The sequence below is a fragment of the Lathamus discolor genome, chromosome 12, assembly GCF_037157495.1.
Source record: "Lathamus discolor isolate bLatDis1 chromosome 12, bLatDis1.hap1, whole genome shotgun sequence".
NCBI classification, from domain to species: domain Eukaryota; kingdom Metazoa; phylum Chordata; class Aves; order Psittaciformes; family Psittacidae; genus Lathamus; species Lathamus discolor.
In genome coordinates, this window is record NC_088895.1 from 435344 (window position 1) to 459216 (window position 23873).

General features: G+C 57.2%; 2 protein-coding genes across 11 annotated transcripts; both read right to left on the reverse strand.

The window, feature by feature from the left end:
• Positions 1-136: 136 nt before the first annotated feature.
• On the reverse strand, positions 137-9855 carry P2RX6 (purinergic receptor P2X 6). Of its 6 annotated transcripts, XM_065692702.1 has the most exons (12): positions 9662-9855; positions 9419-9569; positions 9274-9345; positions 7154-7229; positions 6577-6670; positions 6234-6314; positions 5055-5196; positions 4764-4873; positions 4208-4301; positions 2019-2084; positions 1258-1335; positions 419-550 (listed from the first exon to the last, which is right to left on the reverse strand). In XM_065692702.1, the coding sequence occupies exons 1-12, from the start codon at positions 9784-9786 to the stop codon at positions 512-514; spliced, it is 1128 nt and encodes a 375-aa protein (XP_065548774.1). In that variant the 5' UTR covers positions 9787-9855; the 3' UTR covers positions 419-511. The 6 variants fall into 6 exon arrangements, with proteins under 6 accessions (XP_065548775.1, XP_065548774.1, XP_065548777.1 ...); XM_065692705.1 differs by lacking the exon at positions 9274-9345; XM_065692704.1 differs by lacking the exon at positions 2019-2084.
• Positions 9856-11117: 1262 nt separating this feature from the next.
• SLC7A4 (solute carrier family 7 member 4) lies at positions 11118-22475 on the reverse strand. Of its 5 annotated transcripts, none has more exons than XM_065692310.1 (6): positions 22438-22475; positions 20269-21296; positions 19494-20170; positions 18892-19000; positions 18700-18753; positions 16918-18450 (listed from the first exon to the last, which is right to left on the reverse strand). In XM_065692310.1, the coding sequence occupies exons 2-6, from the start codon at positions 21251-21253 to the stop codon at positions 18254-18256; spliced, it is 2022 nt and encodes a 673-aa protein (XP_065548382.1). In that variant the 5' UTR covers positions 21254-21296; positions 22438-22475; the 3' UTR covers positions 16918-18253. The 5 variants fall into 5 exon arrangements, with proteins under 5 accessions (XP_065548383.1, XP_065548382.1, XP_065548379.1 ...); XM_065692307.1 differs by having other exon boundaries at positions 18673-18753; XM_065692308.1 differs by lacking the exon at positions 22438-22475 and adding an exon at positions 21648-21736 and having other exon boundaries at positions 18673-18753.
• Positions 22476-23873: the final 1398 nt, after the last annotated feature.

Genomic DNA, 23873 nt, shown 5'->3' on the forward strand with positions numbered 1-23873 from the left:
GCTGCTTGCTCCCTGCAGAGGTCCCTAGGATGTGGGTTACCCATCTCAGCTGGAATCACAGAGGGTGCTGTGAGGTGCAAGAGGGGCACCACAAACCCTTTCGAGCCAGCCCCAGTGCTATAGAGAGAGCCACCTCCCACTTTCCAAGCAGCTTTATTTTGTCAGGTCCCTGGTTTTCACAGGAACTCCAGGCCCACGGCCATGGGGAATGGGAAGAAGCGCAGTGCTTCAAGCCTCTCATGCCAAGCACGGGCCAGCAGCTTCCCAGCAAACCCGAGGCCCCACAGCAGCTCCACTCCAGCCCTGGCTGGGAGCTGCACATGGGGGTCATACTCCAGGAGCCAAGAACTTCTGCTGATGCAAATGTGGCTCCAGGGCAGGCAGAGCCCCAGCCCAGCAGCACACACACACACACCAGTGCAGGTCAAGGCCTCCTGCAGCCACATCCCCATCACATCTACCCCAGGTTGCTCTGGAGCACAGGGTGCCTGGTGGAGTGTACCCGATGGCCCTAAGCTGCAGCTTCACTCTTACCTTTGGGGGGGTTTGCCTGCAAAATGAACAGGAGCATCTTAGTTGCACCAGAGAGAAGGGGAAAGCCCAGGTGGGGGGGGTCGTGCTCTGCTCTGTCCCATTGGCCAGATCCATTGGTTCGACACCCCCACTCCACTCCTGACTCAGATCAGGCATTAGGGGTAGCTTTTTCCCCTCAGTGGAATGGTGCAGCCCTGGGGCAGGTCACCAGGAGATGTGTCCTCAGAAGCTTCTAACACTTAGCCAGGTAAAGCTGAAGATGAGCCAAGCCAAGGCTGGCAGCAACCCTGCTCTGCAGGCCCCCATCCCAGCCCACCCCTTCTGACTCCCCAGTTCTCCAGGGCTGGGCAGCACCTGAGCTGACAACTCCAGCACCCTGAGAGAGCTGCCCTTGGCACATGGAGTTTGGCCAGATTCAGTTTGGAAGAGGGTGAATAATGTCGAGCTGAGCCAGGTTCTGTGGTAAGGTCCCCTTAGGGGTTCCCTGCAGCTGGGGCACTGGTCTGGTCCCTCTCTTCTACTGCCACCTGTTGGCATTAAACTTGGAGGAGTTTAGTCTGTCAGGCTCGGCTCAGACCAGCCATCAACTACCAGAGACTCAGAACTGCTCCACTGGATTTTTCCCAGATCTCATGAACAGAGTTTTAACCAAGGGGTAGATGATTAAACCTACTTGCAAAACTTGCCTCCAACCTCATCTCTCCAAAGTGGCCTCATCCTTACCTCCTCAAACTTCTCCTTCCAATAGAAGTCAGCCTTTGCATCCAGGTAGAGCAGAACCAGGTCACAGACCACCGTGGCCTGGAGACAAGACAAGCACAGCAGCGTAGTCAGCAGCAGCAGCACTTCCTATAGGAAAACCAGGCCCCAGCTCCCACCAAGCCCTGCAAACCTGACTGCTACTGCTAAACCCAGGACACCTGCCTCCAGCACAAGCCACCTAGGCAGGTCTCTGACCCAGCCTGCTCCCATGAGCTACACATGAGGTTAGATGAGATCACCTGGGCAGCAATGCATGAAAGCAGGGCCAAGGCCACATGGACTGGGATGAGCACATCTGTGAGGAAAGAGGGGCCAGGGGGATCCAGGCTCCCCAGGGCTCTGCTGGAAGGGAAGAGCCGCAGAAGTGCTCTACAAGAGGCTGCCTCACCTCAATGAGCGCAACAGTGTGCCCATGCTGGAGCAGGACACTGGCTCCCTCTAGTCAGGGCAGGCACACAGAGGAGGTGCTCACTCCTGCAGGCTGAGACAGCCAGAACAGACCAGCCAGCAACACCCCTTCCCAGGGGCACACAAACATCTCCCTCCATGAACTGTATCCCAGCAGTGCTCAGGATCCTTGACCCAGCAGCACAACAGGAGAAGGGCAGCTAACACCCTGCTCTGGACACCAGGGAGCTGTGTGCCAGGGCAGGTGGGGTAACAACAGGAGAGAGACAAATCCCAACCCATGGATCAGAGAAGCGCATATAGAGAATACTCACAGCACCAAAGAATGCAATGCCAGTGCCAAAGCTCACAGCAGCAGGAATTATGCTGAACTTCCCAGCCTGGTAAGAACAGTGGGTGGAGAGCGGTGAGAGGTGTGGAACAAACCCTGCTGGGCAGACTGCTTGAAGCCAGGGAGGTGCTGGAGGACACCAAGGTCAGTTATCCATGCCTAGCTGTATGAACCCAACTCCTGTCACCTCGACTCAAAACCCCTTTGGCTGCCAAAGAAGGGACTGAGGCAACTCATGCCTTGGTGGCAGCAGAGGTTACTGTGACCCCCTACTCCTGTAGGCACAGTGGAAGCCTCCCTCTTGCTGCAGGCAGCTGCCACCCACAGAACATCCCAGTGACCAGCAAACAGCCCTAGTGGGATGTGTCCCCCCTCCTCAGTGAGTCTGGTATCTCAGAAGAGATTTCCAGGCTCCTGTCTCATCCGTGGCTATTCAGTCCTGCTTCACATCTCCTGGACCTGATCTCACAACCCAGAAGTGGTGCACCCTGTCTCGAACATCTGCTTCACCCTCTTCAGGTGGAAAGGCTACTGCTAAGCATAACAGACAAGCTGTTTGCATCTCTCAGGTGGCAAATTCTCTCAGCACAGTCCTCATCTGGCACAGTTGAGTGCTGAGTTTGTCAGTAATGCTGCACACTGTGGTGTCAGCCATCATTATGCCCATGGGTTTTCTCCCCACAGGTACAATTAATCAAGAAATCAGAGCTGCCTCCAGTATGTGAAGGGCCTACAGGGATGCTGGAGAGGGACTCTTCATCAGGGACTGTAGCAATAGGACAAGTGGTGATGGGTTCAAACTTAAACAGAGCTATCCCTAGCAGTATTCAAGGCCAGGCTGGATGGGGCTTGGAACAACCTGGTCTAGTAGGTACTCCTACCTGTGGCAGGGGATTGGAACTGGATGATCACAGAATCACAGAATCTCAAGGGTTGGAAGGGACCTCAAAAGATCATCTAGTCCAACCCCCCCACAAGAGCAGGGTAACCTACAGTACATCACACAGGAACTTGTCCAGGCGGGCCTTGAATATCTCCAGTGTAGGAGACTCCACAACCCCCCTGGGCAACCTGTTCCAGTGCTCTGTCACTCTTACAGTAAAGAAGTCCTTCCTGATGTTAACGTGGAACTTCCTATGCTCCAGTTTACACCCATTGCCCCTTGTCCTATCACTGGATATCACTGAAAAAAGCCTAGCTCCATCATCCTGACACCTACCCTTTACATATTTGTAAACATTGATGAGGTCACCCCTCAGTCTCCTCTTCTCCAAGCTAAAGAGACCCAGCTCCCTCAGCCTCTCCTCATAAGGGAGATGTTCCACTCCCTTAATCATCTTTGTGGCTCTGCGCTGGACTCCTTCAAGCAATTCCCTGTCCTTCTTGAACAGAGGGGCCCAGAACTGGACGCAATATTCCAGATGCGGCCTCACCAAGGCTGAGTAGAGGGGGAGGAGAACCTCTCTTGACCTACTAACCACTCCCTTTCTAATGCACCCTAAGATGCCATTTGCCTTCTTGGCCACAAGAGCACATTGCTGGCTCATGGTCATCCTCCTATCCACCAGGACCCCCAGGTCCCTTTCCCCTTCGCTACTTTCCAGCAGGTCAACCCCCAACCTGTACTGGTACATGGGGTTGTTCTTCCCCAGATGCAAGACTCTACACTTGCCCTTGTTAAATTTCATCAAGTTTCTCCCCGCCCAACTCTCCAGCCTGTCCAGGTCTCGCTGAATGGCAGCACAGTCCTCTGGTGTGTCAGCCACTCCTCCCAGTTTTGTGTCATCAGCAAACTTGCTGATGGTGCACTCAGTTCCCTCATCCAGGTCATTGATGGATGATCTTAAGGTCCTTCCCAACCCAAACCATTCTGTGGTTCTAAGAGATTAATTGCCCACATTCAGAAAAGTTCAGGCTGATCTCATGGACAACCTCACCTTGCCTACAGGGCCCAATGCTTCCCAATGCCCGTGTCATCAGTGAGGGAAGCCTCCCTGCTCAGGGCATTATCAAGAAACTTCCCTTCAAATGGGAGAGACCATTATCTCCTGCTCTGCTTGGAAAACTCTAGGAAGAGGGGAAGAGCTCACCAGGGTGAGAAGCCATGCCAGGAAGGCTGCGAGAGGGCAGGCGGGAGCAGTGAGGGAGTCAGCCCAGTGGGGGCAGCAGTACCTGCCCGTGCACGGAGATGTCAAAGCGGATCCCATAGAGCTTGAGCAGGGTCCGGTAGAGCCGTTGCTGGGAGTCCCAGTAGTAGGAGGCAGTTCTGTGGGAGACACTGGACACGGCTCAAAGCCAGGGCAGCTCTGTGCAGGCAGCGATCCAGTGGCCAGGGAATGGTGGAGCCATGTGCCTGTGCACACCATGCATCCTCCAGCAGGCTGGGACACGGGTGATGCACCAGCTTGGCATCAGCAGTGGGGCACCAGTGTCCACTCAGCACCCAGCCTGGAGTTACTGGGAGCACACAGGTCCCAGTGTGTCTAGTTCAGGGTCAGCACAGCCGTGAGCTGCCACATGTCCCTCCCCTCCAGCAGGAAATGCCTTCACAGCTCCAAACAGAGCAGAGCCACAGGGTGCAGGAACTATCACAGCACCCCAGGACTGTTATTGCATCCCGCTGTCCCTTCTGCTCCTTTCAGAGCACCCATAAGGAAAACTGAGATCTCAAACAATCACCATGTGCTCAACCTATGGGCCCACGTGGCCACTGACCCAGCATCCTCACCTGAAATTGTACCTCCTGTCCTGCAGGCTGAAGGAGTACTGAGGCTGGCAGTGGGCAGCAGGGCGATCCAGGTCACAGTCCCACTCAATGCGAACTCCGATGCTCCCTCCCTGCAGAACACATTGCAGCAAAGATTTCATTTGGGATCAGAGATTTGACAAGCTCTTCACTGTTCCAACAGCCACAGATCACACATTCCCTTAACAATTAATGCATCAGACCTGTCCCCTGTCCCTTGCACACATCCTTGGGGGATTTGGAGTCATCTTCCATATTAAAGAGAACAAGTACCAGCAGTGCGAGGTCTCCAAAGGTCTCTCCAGCTGCCTCCACCATGTCACGTACACGGAAGATGGGGCAGGAGGGGCTGAGGGATGGGTCATACGTGCAGCTCTTGAAATAGTAGGGGTCATTGGTCTGCAGAGCATTGCACCTGAGACAGGAAAGAGGCGGGGGGGGAGCCGTCACGGGTGGAATGGGAGGGCAGAGAGTCCTGCTGCAGGGCTGAAAAGGAGATCCTCCCACTGGAGTGGGACTGCCAATGCTCCTGCTCCAAGGGGGTATAGTCATTGCCTCTCCTAAAGCCTCAGCTGAAGAGAGGGTGGAGGGAAACCAGCCCAGAGCAAACACATGGAGCTATCACCCTTCACACCTGCCCTGGTCCTTCCACTCTGTCCAGGGCTCAGCCGTAACAGTTATTTTTCTCCTTCTCAGTAGCTGGTGCTGTGCTCTGTTTTTTACTTCAGCCTGAGAACAATGCTGACAGCAGCAACTAAGTGTGCTACTTAACACTCACTTCCATCCCTGCATGGGGAGGGATGGGGAGGAGAATGGAAAGAACGTAACTCCCACAGGTTGAGATAAGAACAGTCCAGTAACTAAGGTATAACACAAACCACTACTGCTACCACCGGTAATAATAATGAGAAAGGAAATAACAAAGGGAGAGAATACAACTGCTCAGCACTGGCCAACCGATACCCAGCCTGACCTGAGCAGCGATCCGGGCCTCCCAGGTAACTCCCCCCAGTTTCTATACGAAGCATGATGTGCTGTGGGATGGAATACCTCTTTAGCTAGTTTGGGTTAGGTGTTCTGTCTCCGCTTCCTCCCACCTTCCTATTGCCCTCCTCACTGGCAGAGCACTGAAAAGTCTTTGATGGTAGTAAGTGCCACTGAGCAACAACTAAATCATCAGTGTGTTATCAGCCTTGTTCTCAGGCTAAGGTTGAAAATGCAGCACTGCAGTAGCTACTAAGGAGAAAAGTAAATTACAGCTGAGCCCTTGGGAATGAGTGGCCTCTGGGTGCTTTGCACAGGCAGACAGACACCAGGATCTCTCTCTGAAGGCTCCCCATCCCATTGCTTTTACATCTGCCATTTTTTTCCACCTGTGTAACGGCACAGGGCTCCCAGGACACCCCAGCGAGGCTGTGGGCACGGGGAGGGCTGCAGGGGTGTTCTACTTACCTGGAGAAGTTGAATTTGGTGAAGTGGACAGTATTTCTTATGAAAAGAGTGAAATTCTCTGCCTCAGCCAGAAGAGGTTTCCTGTAAAACAACCACCGGTGAACTCAGATTGTGCAGAGGCCAAGGCACATCCCTGCTCCCCTCACTCCACAGTCTCTGCCACAACCCAGGACTGTGGCTACAACAGACAGTTGCAAGAATGATCTTAACTGACTGGTAGATCAATGCCAAAGGTTTCCCTGAGCCTGGCTGCCCACTGGGCAAGTATGATCAGGCTCCTGGTTACACAGAGGGAAGGAACTAAAGCTCTCAATGCCTGCTGTTTCCTCAGCCTGTGCCTTACCTGGATAGGGTGTTGTTCTCCACAGGACACCAGCCATAGATCTCACAGGTGGAATGTGTGGTGTTGAACATGACACATTTCCCAGTTTTTATCCCTAGAAAGGAGACAATATATATAATTGCTTTTCCTTCTTGAAACAGCATCTCCACAGCTCCCCTCCTGGGACAGTGCCCTGGCCACAAGCTCGTTCCAAACCACAAAGACAACCCTAGGATCATCTTCAGCCTTTCACCCACCCAACACTTTCCCTGTGGAACCTTCCCTTGAGGCTGCTGCTGTACAAAGACAAGGTGCTGTTTGCTGCTGTGCCCCACAACCAGGCTGTATTATGAAAGGAAAATCTGCAATCACACAGTACATTGGTTTCAATTCCAGCAGCCAGTGTCAGAAACAAAGCACTCAGCATTTGCTGTGACAGCACCTTGTGCCTGCTCGTGCAGCCAGGACAGGTCACTGGGTGGTTGTGCCAAGCACAGATGGCTGCAGAGCACTTCTGTGCATGCTCCTGTTTGTTATAAAATGTGAGGAATTCAATGATTTTATGGTTGGGGTTTTTATTTAGCAAAATACCCAGTACCATTGCCATGAACTACTGGCTCTCCCATGGGACAGTCTGCATCTTCTGTGCACATCCCAGCGGGAACAGAGGGGCTCTGAGGGAGACAGAGAAAAGCACTGTCACTGCGCAGCACCAGAGGCCACACGATCACTCACCCACATCCCTGTGCTGCTGCGCCTGCTCCTCTGTCCACATCCCAAACACTTATAGAAGACATCTGCCATGTCCAGAACCCAGGCAGGCTCCAGGCAGCGAGGAGAGAGGCATCTCCAAGGGACAACCCTTCCCTCCTGTCTCCCTCCTCCACGCTGGAAGCAGAGGAAGCCTCAGGAGCTAGCTTGGATCTTTTGGCTGCGACTAGGAACAAGCACAGTTAGGTTCAAGAAGGCCTTAATGGCAGAGCCCATTAGGCACCTTGTAAAGCACCAGCACAGCTCCCCTTGGAAGAGACCCTACATACGGCAGGACACATGGAAAGAGACACACATAGAACTTCACCCTCACTCTGGACCCACCTGAGTGCTGGAGGCACAAAAAGCTCCTATTCTAATACAGAGACAGAGGCGGGGGGGGTAACAGCTTCCCCCAGCTACTCCCAAGGCCATCTCAAGAGTCACCAGCCCAACAAACCCAGCTCCCCAGGCCCCAAAGCAGTGGGAAGCCCCAGTTATCAAATCAGAAGAAGGGGGGTGGGGGTGTCTGTTTGCCCCCACCCCCTCCCCAAGGCAGCCTCAGCCTTGCTCTGAAGCACCTTTGGACTTGGGGTGGATGGGACAGTCAGGGTCTCAGGGTATGGGAATCATCATGGGATACAGAAGAGCATTTTGGGATTGCACGGGACATTGAGGGGATGGGACATTTAGAAGAGGAAGAAAAGGCATGGAAAAGGCAGGAATCCAGGCAATCTAAGAAGGAACAAACATTGGAAAACAGAGGGATACAAGATGCAAAGGACTGGTGTACATGTACAGAGCTGGCTGGTCACCTCACCAGCGCAGTCTGTCCTGTTGCAGACTCAACTCCATTCCTAACTACTTTCCCGGTTGAGGGGCTCTACCCTGTTGTGTGTATGGTGGGCCGAGTGCCAGCAGCTGGAGTGGGACCACTGGTCACAGGGGCTCATGTGCCTGGCAGCACTGCAGGTTGTCCAGAGGAAAGCCCACAGGACTACTGAAGGGACCAGTGAGTCCTGCCTGACTGCTGGAGAGGGCTGGATACCAGACTCATGCCCCTCACCCCCACTGATGGCCCACTCATAGCTTGCAACACCCCCTTGCAATGCTGTAATAAGCACTTATGAGCGCACTTTGTCTTCCTGATCCAAATCAGATGTCAAGGCTTCAGCCTCCAGAGAGATCCACACAACAGATAGTTGCACATCAGCCCCTTCCAAGGTCCAGGTAACAAGACACATGGCAAGTGTCACTTGGCAGACAGACACTTCTGTCCATTAGGACAAACAATGCTTAGCTCAGGCACAAGGTGCCGGCAGTGGCTTAGCTTGAGTCATCTGCTTCTGTCTGCCAAGCAGAGTGTAGCCTGAGAGAATTTGGTGCAGGAGCTGGCCTGAATCCAGCCTTAAAAGGAAGATTTCTCCCAGAGAACATACACCATTAAGTGTTGGCTGACTGGAAAACCTCCAAACCTTGTGCTCCATTCCTTCTAATAATAGAACACCAAGATGGAGAGGATTCCCGTCCTGCAGCAAAATTATAAAGGAAACATGACCCAAGTATCCATGGCAGGTGTGCAAGAGCATCAGGGAAAAAAGGCAGGACAGAGATTAGAGAGTGCAGCACCAAGTCAAGAACCCAAGAGTACATGCAAGGCTCAGAAGGAACACAGGTAATAGAGACGTTAGCTGGGGGCGGCAGCGCTGGTGCCAGCTGCACTGCAGAGATTGAACAACAATAGGATAACAGCTCAGCCGCCCCGAGCGGCCCTTGCTCAAAGGCAGCAGGAAGCCTGCAGCGACCACGCAGTGCCACCACCGCTCAGGAAGCCCAGAGAGCTGGCGAGCTGCAGCAGCGCGTGGCCCTTGTCCTCCCACAGACGGCTCTGGCTGCACTGCGCGGATCCGTGTCCGTGCGGGTCGCCCGAGCAGCAGCGCCCCCAGCCCCGCAGCCCCGCGCACCCACCTCGGGGCAGGTGCCCTGCGCTTGCCCGGCAGTAGCGATGAAGTTGGTCACCAGGAAAAGCACGTTTCCTCCCTGGGGAGCAAGGAGGCGCCGTCAGCGAGGACCCGCCTCTCGCCCCGCTCAGCGCCGGAGGTTCCCGCAGTACCTGGGCGGGGTGGGCGTAGTCCGCCGCGTCCCACAGCCGCCGGCCCGCGCCCCGCACCTCGGCGGCCGCCGCCCCCTTCAGCTTGGTGACGACGGCGGCGCGGGGGGCTCGGTCGGTGTCCTGGTAGCCCTTCCGCACCAGCAGCACCCACCTGCGGGGGGCAGCGGGGCGATGCGCGCTGAGGGGACACCCCAGCCACCCCGCCGCCCCCGGCAGGGCCGGGCCCCGCGCGAGCCGCCCTACCCGAGCAGGTAGCCCAGCACACCGAGCTGGAGCAGGCGGTGCAGCAGCCCGACCCGCCAGTTCCGCGTCAGCGCGAACTTCGCCGTCTTGTAGTCCAGCAGACCGCGGCACGACCCGCCCGCCATTGCGGCCACGGCGCTCTGCGGCACCGGCCCGGCCGCGCTTCCCGCCGCACCGCGGCCCTGCCCCTCGGAGCCTGGCCCCGCCCTCCCGGAGCCCCGCCCTCCCGGAGCCCCGCCCTCCCGGAGCCCCGCCCTCCCGGAGCCCCGCCCTCCCGGAGCCCCGCCCTCCCGGAGCCCCGCCCTCCCGGAGCCCCGCCCTCCCGGAGCCCCGCCCTCCCGGAGCCCCGCCCTCCCGGAGCCCCGCCCTCCCGGAGCCCCGCCCTCCCGGAGCCCCGCCCTCCCGGAGCCCCGCCCCGCCCCGCCCCGTCGCCATGGCAGCAGCGCGGCAGCGCTGGGCCGAAGATGGCGGTGGCCGTATCGCTGTGCCCTGCCAGCTGCCGGGCCTGCGGCGTGACCCGGGCTCCTGCGGCACCGGGGCCTGGCCCGCGGGGGAGGGAGGGGCGGCAGCAGCATGAGGCGTGAGGAACACCCGGGACAGGGCGCTGGGGCCAGCCTGGGCTGTCGCCTCCATCCCCCTGCGGTCACACGGGGCTGTGGTCCCTCACCCGGACCAGTGAAACACCCAACCCGGGCACGGCAGCTCTGCCTTTCCCAATAGCAAAACCACTGTTTCAGATCAAGCCCCAGCATAGTTTGTGTTGAAGGGACCTTGAAAGTCCCAGCCCTCTGCCATGGGCAGGGACCCCTTCCACTGGAGCAGCTTGCTCCAAGCACCTGTGTCCAACCTGGCCTTGAGCACTGCCAGGGATGGGGCAGCCACAGCCTCATGGGTTGATGATCTGCTCTGCTGTTGCCAAAGTCATTGAGGAAACTCCAAGCTCATTGAGGTTTGCCCATCGTGTGACATGAACACACCACTGACAGCCTCCTGTCACTTGAATCAACCTTGGACAAATACCCACCATCCCTCCAGTGCCTGAAAGGCAGGAAGAGCCTTGCTCTACCAGTCCCTGGATGGCACGTGGGATTTGCATTACACGAGAGGGAAAATGAAATTACTACTGTGGCCCCTTTCAGCCTCGGAGGCTGGAAAAACTGTTTCTTATTCTAGTGAGAGATTTTTTTCTTTTGGTAAAAACTGTACAGAGATTACAACAATTCCTGTATTGATTTGTGAACCAGGAGTGAAATGAAACAATTAAAGCTATTAAAACTACTCCTTGTAGTAATTTTTACTCTAAAAAGGGGAAGAAGTAGAAAAAGAAACGAAAGCATCTGCAATATGTCCATAGACAATGGGTGATTTTACTTAGTTCCAAGGTTTCTACAATCCCAGCTCATAGGTGGCAGCTGGACAGGCAAGGGCACAGGCAGACAGCACAGCATGGAATTCACACTCCTTTCAACAGAAAAAGCTTCAGGTTGAGATCAGAACTTAAAAACAGGAGTGAAAACACCTCCAACCCCCAAGGCTTTGGCCAAGGCAGCTGCCCCCCGGCTATGGAAATGGTTCCAGCTGATTGTAAATTCCTTTAATCCAACCTTTCCTGCTGCTGCTGTTCCAAGAATTTCACCTAAGGAAAAGCACATGAAGCAAAACACTCTAAAAGATCGCCAGTTAAAAGGATTAAGGTTAAAGTCAAAGGCAGCTCAGGTTAGTTCAGGTATTTCTCTGTATAACCTCTAGGCAGGCCATTAAAACCACAACAGATCTCTTCTTTCGCAGCTCATTTACCATAATCACAAAGCAGGAGCTGCTGGACAACAAAGTGCACGTGTGCTGTGAGCACAGGCTGCAAAGGCAGCAGAGCAGAGAAAATGCAATGACCTGATCACAAAGTCAGGCTCTGCTGCTCCTGCGTGGGGATCTGTCCGCACCGGCTCCCGCTTGCGCCTGGGCTGAGTCTGAAAGCTGGCTCCAAGCAAACAGGTACCTTCCCACAGCCTCACCTCCCCAGCCTCGGCCTCCAGCCAGCCGGAGCCTAGTGTGTACTGCCAACACAGAAACCAGTCCTGCTCCGCCTTTAACCCTGCCCAGAGCTCCTGCCGTTGGAAACCTGAGCAGGTTTCCTGGGCACATGTCTTGTGAGCGTCCAGTGATGCAGGGAAGAAAGGAGGTTGTCAACCAGCACAGGAGGAAACCATTGCTGTGCTTGAAGATGACTGGAAAAGCTGTTTGACTGCAAAGGCAGCAGGAGGTGAGCAAACAGGGGTGGAGAGAAAAAGGAAAGCAGCTGTTTCAGCCTTCAAATTGAACACATACTTGAATATCTGTTCTCTGGGGAAGGCTAAATCGTACCACATGCTCCTTACCTGTAGCCATGTGCCCCACTAGGACATCCCTGTGAACAAAGAGCTTGCAGAGCTATGTGATGCTGTGAAAACGCTTCTCCTAAATCTTCTCAGATATGGTGGAATCTTCCGGAAGTTGCAGAGAAGTCACCTGAGGGCTGAGCTTTTTGGGCTTAGCCTGGGACCCCCCCAGTGGGTTCTCTCTGGGACTGCTCCTGTGGCACCTCTGCGGAACACCAAGCCCATGGCACCAGGATGAGCAAGGCAGTGCTGGAGCAGCATCTGTGCAGATACGGGTGACTTCATCACTGCCAACACTTAGCAGGTTTCCTGTCTTTTTGCTTTAAGTTTTCTGCTACAGCCAGCCCTGAGTCTCTGCCAGCACACACAGGGCCAGGGGCTCCTTTTAACCATCATCTCTGTGTATAGGGGCATTTGTCTGGAGGAACATCATATGCTGTATGTGCTGCTGGTGCTTGGAGCCACAGCCTGCTGCAGTGGGGTCTCTGCAGCCCAGGAGTGCACTGATGATGTAGGAAGCAAAGTCCTACCCAGAGATGTGCTGTGAACAAATGCTTCCTGCCTTAGGCTTGTTCTCCTGTTCCACAGTGGGATTTCCTTTGTTGAACTGGCCGTCACATCCACTGCTGCCTTGCGCAGTTCCTCAGCAGCCTTACAGGGAGCCCTTGCTCTGCAAAGTAGAGCCCTTGTCCTGGGTTACGGCTCTGGATGTCTGACTTCACACCAGGGAAGCTGCACGTGGTGTTAGTGCTCAGCAGAAGATGAGGTTTAGCCTCTTTGTTTCAAAGTAACTCTGGGAAGTTCCAATTTACCACATGGAGCGTCCTAGAAACGTGCAAATTAATGTATAGTTGAAAATGTGCAGCCACCATTTATTGCTCCTGTTCTGTCCTTTGCCCCAAGCCCTTCCTGTGCTCTACAGAGAAAAGATGGAAAGTAAAATCCTACTAAACCTGGGATATCTGTGGCGAATGTTCCATTGTCCTGTGGTTTCATGAGAGCAGGAGGTGACTGTGCAACACTGAGGACTTGCGTGCTCCAGGTGCAGGCAGGATGGTGCTGGTGTTTCTGATATCACAGCTAATGAGGGATCTGGTTTGGTGGGTTCCTCACTTTTGTACTCATACACTGAATTATCAGGGCAAAAACTTACTCATGGCTATGAGTTCTTTGTAGGGCATTGTAGTTAAAGGTCCTACTTACAGCTCTGAACATGTGGGGGTCTGTACCCCAGGTGGGATTTGAAGCTATTCACAGGCCAACAGCACTGAGGATTGTCACCCGACAGGTTTATACATGGGTTAGAGAATGGAAGCTGTGGCTGTCCCATCCCTGTCAGTGTTCAAGGCCAGGTTGGATGGAGCAAGCTGCTGTAGTGGAAGGTGTCCCTGCCTATGGCAGGGAGTGGAACTGGAGGAGCTTTAAGCTCCCTTCCAACCAAAACCATTCTATGATGCTATGTTTGCACCATGTGGAGAAACAGGGAAAAGCTGTGGCCCCAGAGGAGGAGCTACTGAGACCCAGACTGCAGGAGCATGAGCACAAGTGCTCCTGGAATGCGCTGAGAACCCCTCTGCTCAGTGTGGCTGCTGTGACCGCCAGTGCGTTGTGGAAGGATGAAGGGACAGCAGGGCGCAGGGTTCGTGCCATCTGGCAATGCCCTGACATTCACTGGCTTGTGGAAGGAGCAGAGGCTGCTGCTGGTGCCTAGAGATACAGCACAGGGTTACCTCATCCTCTGGCTGTACATGCAGGAGGAGGAGGGGAGCATGGCAGGGATAATGAGAGGATTACTTACAGCCAGCCTCCCACCAGCCCTGCAGTCCCTGTGCTGCTTCCAGAGTTGGGGGTGATCATTTAGAAACATAAGGCTGGGAAGTGGGCACTGACCTGCTTTCTCCTGGGCACAGCCCACTCCTGCAGAGCCTGGGTCTCCCTGTAGCATGAATAGAGCTTCAGCCTGCAAGTGGGTCAGTGCCTGCTTAGTCCAGCATAACGCCTGCGATTAAACTCCCTCTGAAACAGCGTTGGGAGGCACCTGCAGTAAGGTCTCCCCTTAAGAAGCCTTCTCCAGGCTGAACCAGCCCAGCTCTCTCAGCCTGGCTCCAGAGCAGAGCTGCTCCAGGCCTCTGATTGTTCCTGTGTTCCTCCTCTGGACCCTCTCCAACAGGTCCATGTCTTTGCTGTCCTGAGGACCCAGCTCAGTCCCATTGGGCCATCTCTGGAGCTGGCCTGGGTACCCCTGTGTCCCTGAGCTGCATCTTGGGGTCAGGGGACTCAGGCTGATGCAGTCTCTACAATGTAAACGATGGTGGGTAGCATCCCTACATCAATGTTGTCTCTAGTACAAATCTCATGTTATTCCCCCTCTGAATTTGTATTTCTCTTCTCCTCTCAGTGCAGGCAAACCAGCCTCTCTCCCAGTCCTCCCATTCCAGCAGCCTCACTGGTGAGGTGAGGGGATTATTAGCCTCTTAGCCCAGCACTGGAGCACGTGTGCTGGAGCTGCATCTGCCCCATGGCCCCTAAAGCCCTTCCAGGCTCCCGGAGCCTAGCACCAGCCATCACACCACTGACCTACATACTGCACTGATGCATCTCGATTAGATGGGTTTTCAGCAACCCAGCCAGGCTGGCCAGGCCATTTCTGGGAGCCCCAGAAAATAATCTACTTATTTATTTAAGGCTACTTTGGAGGAAGATACTCCCATGGAAACATAGCGTAACACCAGCCCCTAGAGACCAGCAGCTTCCTGTGAACGTGGGCTGTGAGCTGCGCAGGGGTGGCTGGATCCTGTATACAGGGGTTCAGGTAGGGAACTGATGGGTTTTCTCCCTCCAGTCACAGGCTCCCATCTCAGAGCACTGCTGGTGGCATTTAGTTTGGATGGCTTTTTCCTGGTGATCCTGTTTTCAGGAACCAAACACTGCAGGAGTACTGCCTCAGTGGCTACTGACACCCCATTTTTGTGTGTGTGCATTAGTGGGCAGACAGTTTAAAACCAATTATGACATGTTCCGCACCAGCACAGGGCACATTGCTGCAGCAGGAACATGAATGACACACATGAAGCAACCGATTTTGTAATCCTATTTCATAAAGCAGCCAGGGCCGTGCTCGGGAGGCTCCTCTCCACCCTGCTGCCCTTAATCACAGCTCAATCCTTCCATTCCCTGCCTCTCCTGGGGTGTACTGGGCCCACACTTGCTTTTTATGGTGCAGCACAAAAGGAATTTCTCTACATTTGAAAAATAGGTTAACTATGGATGGTGGCAAGGCTCATTCATGGCATCCCAGCCTCGTTTGGATTGGAAGGAACCTTAAAGCTCCTCCAACCCCCTGCCATGGGCAGGGACCCCTTCCACTAGAGCAGTTTGCTCCAAGCTCCTGTGTCCAACCTGGCCTTGAGCACTGCCAGGGATGGGGCAGCCACAGCTTCTCTGGGCACCCTGTGCCAGCGCCTCAGCACCCTCACAGAGGAAAGCTTCCTAATGTCTCATCTCAATCTCCCTGTTTCAGTCTGAACCCATCACGCCTTGTCCTGTCCCTACAGTCCCCGAGGAAGATTCAACAACTCTTGGGTCTTCACCAGTTTAAAAGCCCAACTGAGCCCACATAGGGTAAGCCTGGCCCCAGCCACAGCCCACAGGGTTTTGTGACGTGGCTTCTGCTGAGTTCCTCCAGCAGAGAACATGAAAGTGTTCTGCACCTCAGCCTGCCCTGCACTGTTGGGACACTGACTGCTCTTCCCAGCCCTGCACTGGGCTCCTGACAGATAACTGTGGTTCTTTCTACTTACCTTTATCCTGCTGACAATGGATTTATAGCAGAGATTAAAAGCCAACAGGAGATAAGAGTTAAGTCTGTTGCCTCCCCAGATACCTGTTGAATGCTTTATTATTTTAATAAGGAATGACTGTTAGCATGGGAAGGAAACTTCCCTCGTGAACAACCACAGTGAGGATGGGGTTATCTGGGGGTTATCTCAAGTGTCTCACACTTTAATTCCCATTATTTGCACTGGTTCACAAGCTGCTGCGAGGGCTGGAGAAGAGAAGGCTCCTGAAGGGGAGACCTTAGAGCAGCTCCAGTGCCTAAAGGGGCTGCAGGAAACCTGGAGAGGGGCTTGGGACAAGGGCCTGTAGGGACAGGCCAAGGGGAATGGCTTGAACCTGCCCGAGGGGAGACTGAGCTGAGCTCTTAGGCAGAAGCTCTTCCCTGGGAGGGTGCTGAGGCGCTGGCACAGGGTGCCCAGAGAAGCTGTGGCTGCCCCATCCCTGGCAGGCCCACCTGGGTGAATGCAGTTACAGACGCCTACCTGCAAAGGCCCCCTTTGCACAGCTGCCCCAGGCCCTTGGAGACCCGTTTCCATGGGTCTGGCTGGGGCCCATCTTCATGGCAGAATACCCGTGTCAGAACAGCAAAGCTGCCCTCAGCAGTGCTGGAGGCCTGGCCATGCGTGGTGCAGCTCTCGCTGGAGGAAGGAAGGCAGCTCAGGAGGAGCATGGCTGCAGGGCAGCGTGACTCCCCCTTTCCCCAAGGCTTAGCAGGCCCCTCCTCAGCATCGTCTGAGGGAGCAGCTTTCCCACACTGCCCCTCTGCTCTGCTCTGAGGAGATGCAGACGATGTGAGGAAGACATTTGTTACCATGAGAGTGGTAAAACACTGGCGCAGGTTGCCCAGAAAGGTGGTGGATGCCCCATCCCCGGAGACATTCAAGGCCAGGCTGGATGTGGTTCTGGGAACCTGCTCTAGTTGAGGGTGTCCCTGCTCATTGCAGGGGTAGGACTGGATGAGCTTTGAATGTCACTTCCAGCCCAAGCTGTTTTCTGACTTTCTGACTCCTGGAAGGGGACACAGAGCACACACAGCCAGAGCCATCAGAGAACCAGCATTTATGAGGGTGACCGGGCAGCCCATTGCTCACAAGCCACTACACAGAGGTGCCAAGCAGGGCCACGGCACAGCAGGGACGCACTGCTCCATTGCAGAGGCAGCACGAGGATGAGGCAGGACACAGAGCAGCACTGGTAGCAGAGGGTTCACCAGGGAGCTGGTGTATCCTACAGAGACCCCCAGCCCGCCCAGGGACTGGCCAGCAAGAAGCAATGGGACCATCTTGCCCGTGGTGCCTGGCTCCTCGCAGGATGCAGTGACAGGGTGTCCCTGCTGCAGAGCCTGGCAATCAGCAACCTCCCACTCGATGGGTTGTCTCCTCAGTCCAAATTGTGCCGAACCCCAACTCTTCCACTTGAGTCTGCCTACGGGCAAAGAGCCTGGGGTGGCCACAGAGCGTCGCCCCATGGGCCATCCCACGACACCACAGCAGCCAGGGTGGGGCAACAACAAAAAGCACCCACAGAGCCTGTCCCAACTCACAGAGAGCCTGGGGGGGCATTACAGGGAGCTGAGCCCCCCACAGCAGGGCAGGGCAGGCTGTGCTGCTGGGGTGCAGGGGAAAGAGGGAGCCCAGCCAAGGGTTGGGGACCTCTGGGGACAACAAAACCAGGGTCCTGAGCACCCACACCCAGGGCTGGGGCAGGAGCCTGGCCCTGGCATCACCTTCCAGCTGGGCATGGCTGATGCCAGCAGGGAAGGTGCAGCTGGGATACTTCTGGGGGGTCCCTGCCCAGCCAGTCACTCCAGCCATGTTCCTTCTCCATCCCATGTCCCCGTATGCTCCTCAGCACCCTCAGCTCTAGACATTCAGGAGCTTCGCCCTGGGGATAGGGACAGTGGGAATGCCAGCAGGGAAGCATGTTTGTCCCGTCTCCTTCCCCAGGCAGGCGCAGCATCAGGCAGAGGGGTCTACAGGGCTGCAGCCAGGATGAGACCCAGGATGGGCAGTTGTGGGGTGCCTGTCCCAATCCTCAGGAGTCCTCAGCATCCCTGGCTGTGTGGATGGGCTGGCAGAAAGGAGATCTGTTGCACAGTGCCTGGGTTTGCTCAGGGAAGGGTGGTGAGGATGCAGCTCCTTGTGAGTAGGGCAGGCACCGGGCGCTGGGGATGGGCAGGGAGTAAGCCAGCCACACACACACACACTCTGGGGGGAACAGGAAGGGTGAGCATCCTCCTCATCTCCACATGGAGCCACGTGCCCGGGGCAGACCCGGCAGCTCCACTATCGAAGGGACCAGGAGGAGGGGGGGTCTCTGGCCCTGCCATGGGGAGGGGCTCAGGTGCTCCCGCAGCCCGGTGCCCCCATGGCCCGGGGGGTCATCTCTTGCCGTCGGCGGTGGCGGTGCCGGTGTCGGGCAGGCTGGCGGGCTGGGCGCTGGGCTGCACGGGCTGGACCCTCTCCTCCAGGCTGCCGCTGGGGAACACCACGTAGCGGGCGCTGAGGCGCTGCTCCCGCGGCTCCCGCAGGTTCTCCTTGCTGTGCCAGATGCCGTAACCGAAGTACACCAGCAGCCCTGCGGGGGGACAGCGGCTCCAGAGCCCGCCGGGAAGCGGCCGGCAGCCCTGCGAGCAGCACAAGCCGCGGCCCCGGCGGGGGCTGCAAAGCTGCTTGAGGGAGAGAAAGGATCCTGCAGATCCTGGGCACAGGCGTCCTCAGGGAGGGGGAGCCCCAGGGAGCTGCCGCGGGAGCAGGGGGTGGTTCTGGCCCAAAGCTTGAGGGAGGATCCAAGCCTCACAGGGACAAGGCAAAACACTCCGTAAACCTGAGAGAGTCAGGGAGGTGCTGGGAGATCTCAGCTCGTGTCTCCAAAGGGGAACTGGAGGCAGAAAGGGGCACAAAGTGCTTTATAAACCCATCCCCGGGGGGAAGAGCAGCCAAAGCCACCAGATGGCTTGTTCACCACCAGGACCAGCCCGGTCCCACTCCCTGGCTCACACTGCGCAGGAGCACTCACCGAGGAGCAGCCAGATGGCAAAGCGGAGCCACGTCATGTAGCTGAGCTTCAGCATCAAATAGATGTTGAGGAGGATGCTCAGCGCTGGAGACAGGGGCACGAGGGGGATCTGCGGGAGGAAAGTTGCTGAGGGTGAGTGAGAGCTGCAAGACCATGCTCCCCCTCCTGAAAACTACAGACACAAAAGGTGGCACTGGTGAACGTGGGGGACAAATGACTGTCATGCTGAGCTTCCTGAAAGGAAGGACAGCCAAAAGGAACAGCAGCAGTTGGGAAGCCAGGAGCTGGGAGCCAGGCTGTTGGGGTGGGCATGGCTCTGGACTGAACAACTTCCTGGTGAAACCCAGAGCCAGCGTGGTCCTTGCTGGAGCAGCCAGGCCAGGGCACGGCAGGGAGGTGGAGTTACCACTGGTGTCACCACCCACATGGCTGCACCCAGGCTAGAACTGGAGGGGGGGCATAAGGGGCACAAAAGTGGTTTGGAGGCTGAAGAAAAGAGCCTCAGTGCTTTCAGTGACCAGGACCTCCTGCGGGTCCATCGGAGCTGGTCCCACCCCACCGACCCTGGCAGAGGGATTGTTCCTGCCTGGTCCCCAGCATACCTGGAAGGTCTGTGTGCCGTGCTGCTGCTCATGTGCCCAGATGAGCAGAAGGCTGAGCAGGAAGCCCAGGCTGAAGAGGACCAGCAGCAGGGAATAGCTCCAGGTGGGCAGGTGGAGGTGGGTGCTGCCAAACACCAGGATGGAGCACAGGCAGATGGCTGACACCATTAAGGTCACCACGGCCACCGTGACCACCTCCCCTGGGTAGAAGTCGCTAAGGAACTCCAGGTAGGGCTCAAAACTCGCCTTCAGCTGCCCTGGCTCTCGGTGCTCTTTGCTCTTGTCCCTGCCCACCAGCTGGAGCTTGTCGGAGAAGGACTCATACTCCTTCAGCTCACCGGCGGATGGACCCTCGTGGGGCTCGGGGCTGGGCCGGCCACCAGCCGCTGGCGCAGGGACATCCCCCTTCTGCTGCTGGAAGCGCAGGACAATGATGCTGGCGGCCACGAAGGTGTAGGCCAGCAGCGTGCCAATGGACAGGAACTGCACCAGGGCCTCCAGGTCAAAAACAAGGGCCAGCAGTGCCATGAGCAACCCAAAGACCACGATGCCAACGACAGGCACCTGCGTGCGGGGATGCACTCGGGAGAAGACACGGAAGAAGAGCCCGTCCTCGGCCATGGCGTAGACAATGCGTGGCAGGGAGAAGAGGTTGCTCAACAGGACCGTGTTCATTGCTGAGGGGTGGGCAGGAGAAGGAGACCATGTCAGACCCACAGCACCCTGGATCCCAGCCCCCGTAACAAGCAGCCCTCCCACCGCTGCCTGTACTCACCACAGATGGAGCCAGCAGCCACCAGGAACCCTGCCCAGGCGTAACCCCTCCTGTAGAATGCATCTGCCAGGGCAGAGTCCGGGTCCAGTGTGTGCCAGGGCACCATCAGCGTCAGCACCACGGACACAAGGATGTAGGCGCCGGTGGCCAGCCCCAGGGAGAAAGCAATGGCCCTGGGGACAGCTCTCTGTGGGTTCCTGGCCTCTTCGCTGGAGGCCGCGATGACATCGAAGCCCACGAAGGCATAGAAGCAGGTGGCTGTGCCGGCCATGATGCCCGACAGCCCGTACGGGGCAAAGCCACCCTCCTGGGCACTCCAGTTCTTGGGCTGCGCGAGGATGAAGCCCATGATGAGGATAAAGAGGATGACACCCATGCTGATGGCCGAGAACATGTGGTTGAGCCAGGAGGACACTTTGGCCCCGAAGGAGATGAAGGCGGTGGCGACCAGCAGGATTGCAGCTGCCAGGAAGTCAGGGTAGTGAGCCAGGAACGGCACATGCCAGGTGCCCACGTGGGTCTCGGTGAAGTTCTTTATCTTGTGGTTGAAGATGGAGTCGAGGTAGCCGCTCCAGGCCCTGGCCACCGCGGCTCCCCCAATCATGTACTCCAGCAGCACGTTCCAGCCGATGAGGAAGGCCCAGATCTCCCCCACGGACACGTATGTGAACATGTAGGCAGAGCCTGTCTTGGGAACACGGGCTCCAAACTCAGCATAGCACAGAGCAGCCAGAAGCGAGGCAAAGCCGGCAATGATGAAGGAGACGATGACGGCAGGGCCGGCCATCTCCTTGGCCACGGTGCCTGTGAGGACGTACAGCCCGGAGCCCACCATGCCCCCGATACCCAGCAGCGTCAGGTCAATGGTGGAAAGGCATCTGTTGAAGGATGTCTCCATCATGTCATCCTCCAGGGTCTTCACCCGGTTGAGTTTCTGGCAGAAGCGGGTCAGGTCGGTGGAGCGGGGCAGCCATCGCGCCATCATGGAGGCAGTGGGTCCTGCCCTCGGCCAGACCCTGCCTGGAGACCTGGCGGAGGAGCAGGAACGTGTCAGCATCCCCCCTGCAAGGACGCACTGGGTGGGGGGGACAGGGTGGAAAAGGCACCAGGGCACATTCAAAGTGTCCCTCACTCCTCAGCCAGCACTGAACTCAGCACTGGAGTGCATCCTCCCCCCGGCTGGTGGCTCAGGACACCCAACCACCCGTTGGGACCCATGCTTGTGCGCCAGGAGGGAAGGAACCCACAGCACCTCCAAGGCAGCATCTCCAAGGCTTTTCTTTTTAACCAGAGCTGCGTTAAACCCAAACCAGGCTGCCCTGGCCCTGCTGAATGTTTCTTTGCTGCTTCCCCCCAACCTTATTCAACATCTCCCTGACCTGGTGTGCCAGGAGCCCAGGGAGGGTGGGATGCAGCATCCTCAGTGACACTGCTTAGTGGTGGACTTGGCAGTCTTGGGATAACGGTTGGACTTGATGATCTGAAAGGTCTTTTCCAACCTGGTTGATTCTATGATTCTGTCTCCCCTGCTTGCCCAGGGATAGCCCAGGTGCGGCTTGGCGTGCAGCAGGAAGTCCAGAGCAGCTCCAAGCGAGGACGTGGAAGATCCTGGCCAGACCAGGAAACACATCAGGCTCCTGGAGAGCAGGAGGAGGCATCTGGCATCTCCAGGTGCTGCTTTACAGCTGCTCCATGGGGCAGCCAGTGATTCCAGGGATGCTCTCCCTTCCTCCCTGTGCTGGGATACGTGTATCCCAGATCCCCAAGCCCCAGGTCCTGCTCAGAGGGCTCTCTGTGCAGCTCTGCTCCCTGGCTCCATTGGTCCCAGAGGCCAAAAGGTCCTGGAAAAGCTGCCGCGAGCTGCCCGCATGACCCCGGCCCACTGGGACAAGGGGCCTGTTGGCACCAAACGCGCTGCAGGCACCCGCAGCCGCTCTCCGGACGCCCGTGCACGGGGTGGGGGGGTCAGTGTCGGGGTACCCGACCCCAACGCCCCCAACAGGGGACACGATGCTGGACGGGGCGGTCACGGCCCCCCCTGGCCGAGGGGCGGGATTCCTGCCCCGGTGCCCCCCTCCCTGCCCCGCCGCGCTCCCCATCGCCCCGCGCTGCGCCCCGCTCCCGGCCCCGCGGCCCCGCAGGGTCCCGCTCCCCGGACCCGCTCCCCACCTGCTCCGCGCCGCCGCCGCCGCCGCCCGGCTCCGCCTCCCAGGCCCGGCGGAAGGGCGGGACCCGCGCGGCGGCCGCGGGAGTCCCTCGGGGCGGGGGGAGCCGGCGGTGCCTCCGCCGGGAGCGGCGCGGGGGGCCGGAGCGGGGCAGACCCCCCGGCATGGGCCCCATTGGGCCGCGGAGGGGCCCGGACCCCGGCACCGAGGGGTGCAGGGGGGACAGCGGGGAGGGAGGTGGGAGCCCAGGTGCGGGTGAAGGGCTGAGCCCCGGCTCCGCGGCGATCCCACGGGGGAACCTGGCTCTCCCTGCTGCGCTCTGCAGGTGGGGCCTGGAGAGCAGGGTACCTCCTCCGTGCTCAGGTTCTCGCCATGGAGAAGCAGCAGAGGGTGAGCTCTGGAATCACAGAATCAACCAGGTTGGAAAAGCCCTTGAAACTCATCCAGTCCAACCGCTCCCCAGCACTGCCAAGGCCACCACTGACCCATGGCACTGGGGCCTTATCTCCACGGTGCGTGAGCACTTGCAGGGATGGTGCCTGCAGCCCTGCCCTGGGCAGCCTGTTCCAATGCTGAGCACCCTCTGGGGAAGGAATTGTTCCTCAGCTCCATGTAAACCTGCCCTGGGGCAGCTTGAGGCCGGTTCTTCTTGTCCTGTCACTTGGCTACTGAGCACTAAAGCTGATGCTTCAGCCCAAATGTCCCTCCTGAGTGGTAAGCCAAGTCAGAGCTCACCAAGCAGCACTCAGGGCTCTCACCTGCACAAATACATCCCCATCCACGCTGGACCATCTCCTTATGCAGAGGGGACCTCACTATCCCCCTCATCAGCCCAAAGTACACAAAATGGCAGCAGGAACCAGAACTTGTCCCTTTCTACCACCCTCTCCTCCTGCTGACGGCTGACTGCAGGGCTGGCACAGAGATGTAGCTCTCTTGTTGGCCACCTCACACCACACCATGGAGCTCCATTGGCTCATGCATCCCCTCTCCATTTGGCTTCTGGCAGACATGGAGACTCACGCAGGAACTGCCACCAAAGGGGTCCCCAGCATGGGGCAAGAGCTTGGGAGCTCCACAGGTAGTTGAACCATGGAGCCGATAGCCCAAAGCCAGTGATCCTTTGCAGCACTTCTGTCTCCTTCAGGTCAGTCACCAGGTCCATCCCCAGTCCAGCCATCGCCAGCAACTCCACAACTGAGGGGGGCTGAGCTCTGCTGAAATCATGCTTACCCAGTATCCCTGCTCTGTCCTGGAGCTTTATTCCCTTTCCCAGCAATGAACCCCTCCTGCCCACACTCACACGCAAAACCTTTCCGAAACGCACCCCGAGGCACAGGCATGAGAAATGCCCGCTGGAATGGGCTGCCTGGCAGAGCATCCACAGCCAGATGGTGGGAGCCGGAGGCGGGAGAGCTGCCGTTGTCATGGCAGTGCTGG

Coding starts and splice junctions, on each gene's coding strand:
- SLC7A4 (XM_065692307.1), bottom strand. CDS start 21,253: ATGATGGCGCGATGGCTGCCCCGCTCCACCGACCTGACCCGCTTCTGC. Junction 19,001..19,493: donor ACGGCACACAGACCTTCCAG/GTATGCTGGGGA, acceptor TTCCTCCCGCAG/ATCCCCCTCGTGCCCCTGTC. Junction 18,754..18,891: donor TGCCATCTGGCTGCTCCTCG/GTGAGTGCTCCT, acceptor TTCTGCCTCCAG/TTCCCCTTTGGAGACACGAG.
- P2RX6 (XM_065692702.1), bottom strand. CDS start 9,786: ATGGCGGGCGGGTCGTGCCGCGGTCTGCTGGACTACAAGACGGCGAAG. Junction 5,197..6,233: donor ACCAAATTCAACTTCTCCAG/GTAAGTAGAACA, acceptor TTCCTGTCTCAG/GTGCAATGCTCTGCAGACCA. Junction 4,874..5,054: donor TTGGAGACCTCGCACTGCTG/GTACTTGTTCTC, acceptor TGTGTTCTGCAG/GGAGGGAGCATCGGAGTTCG.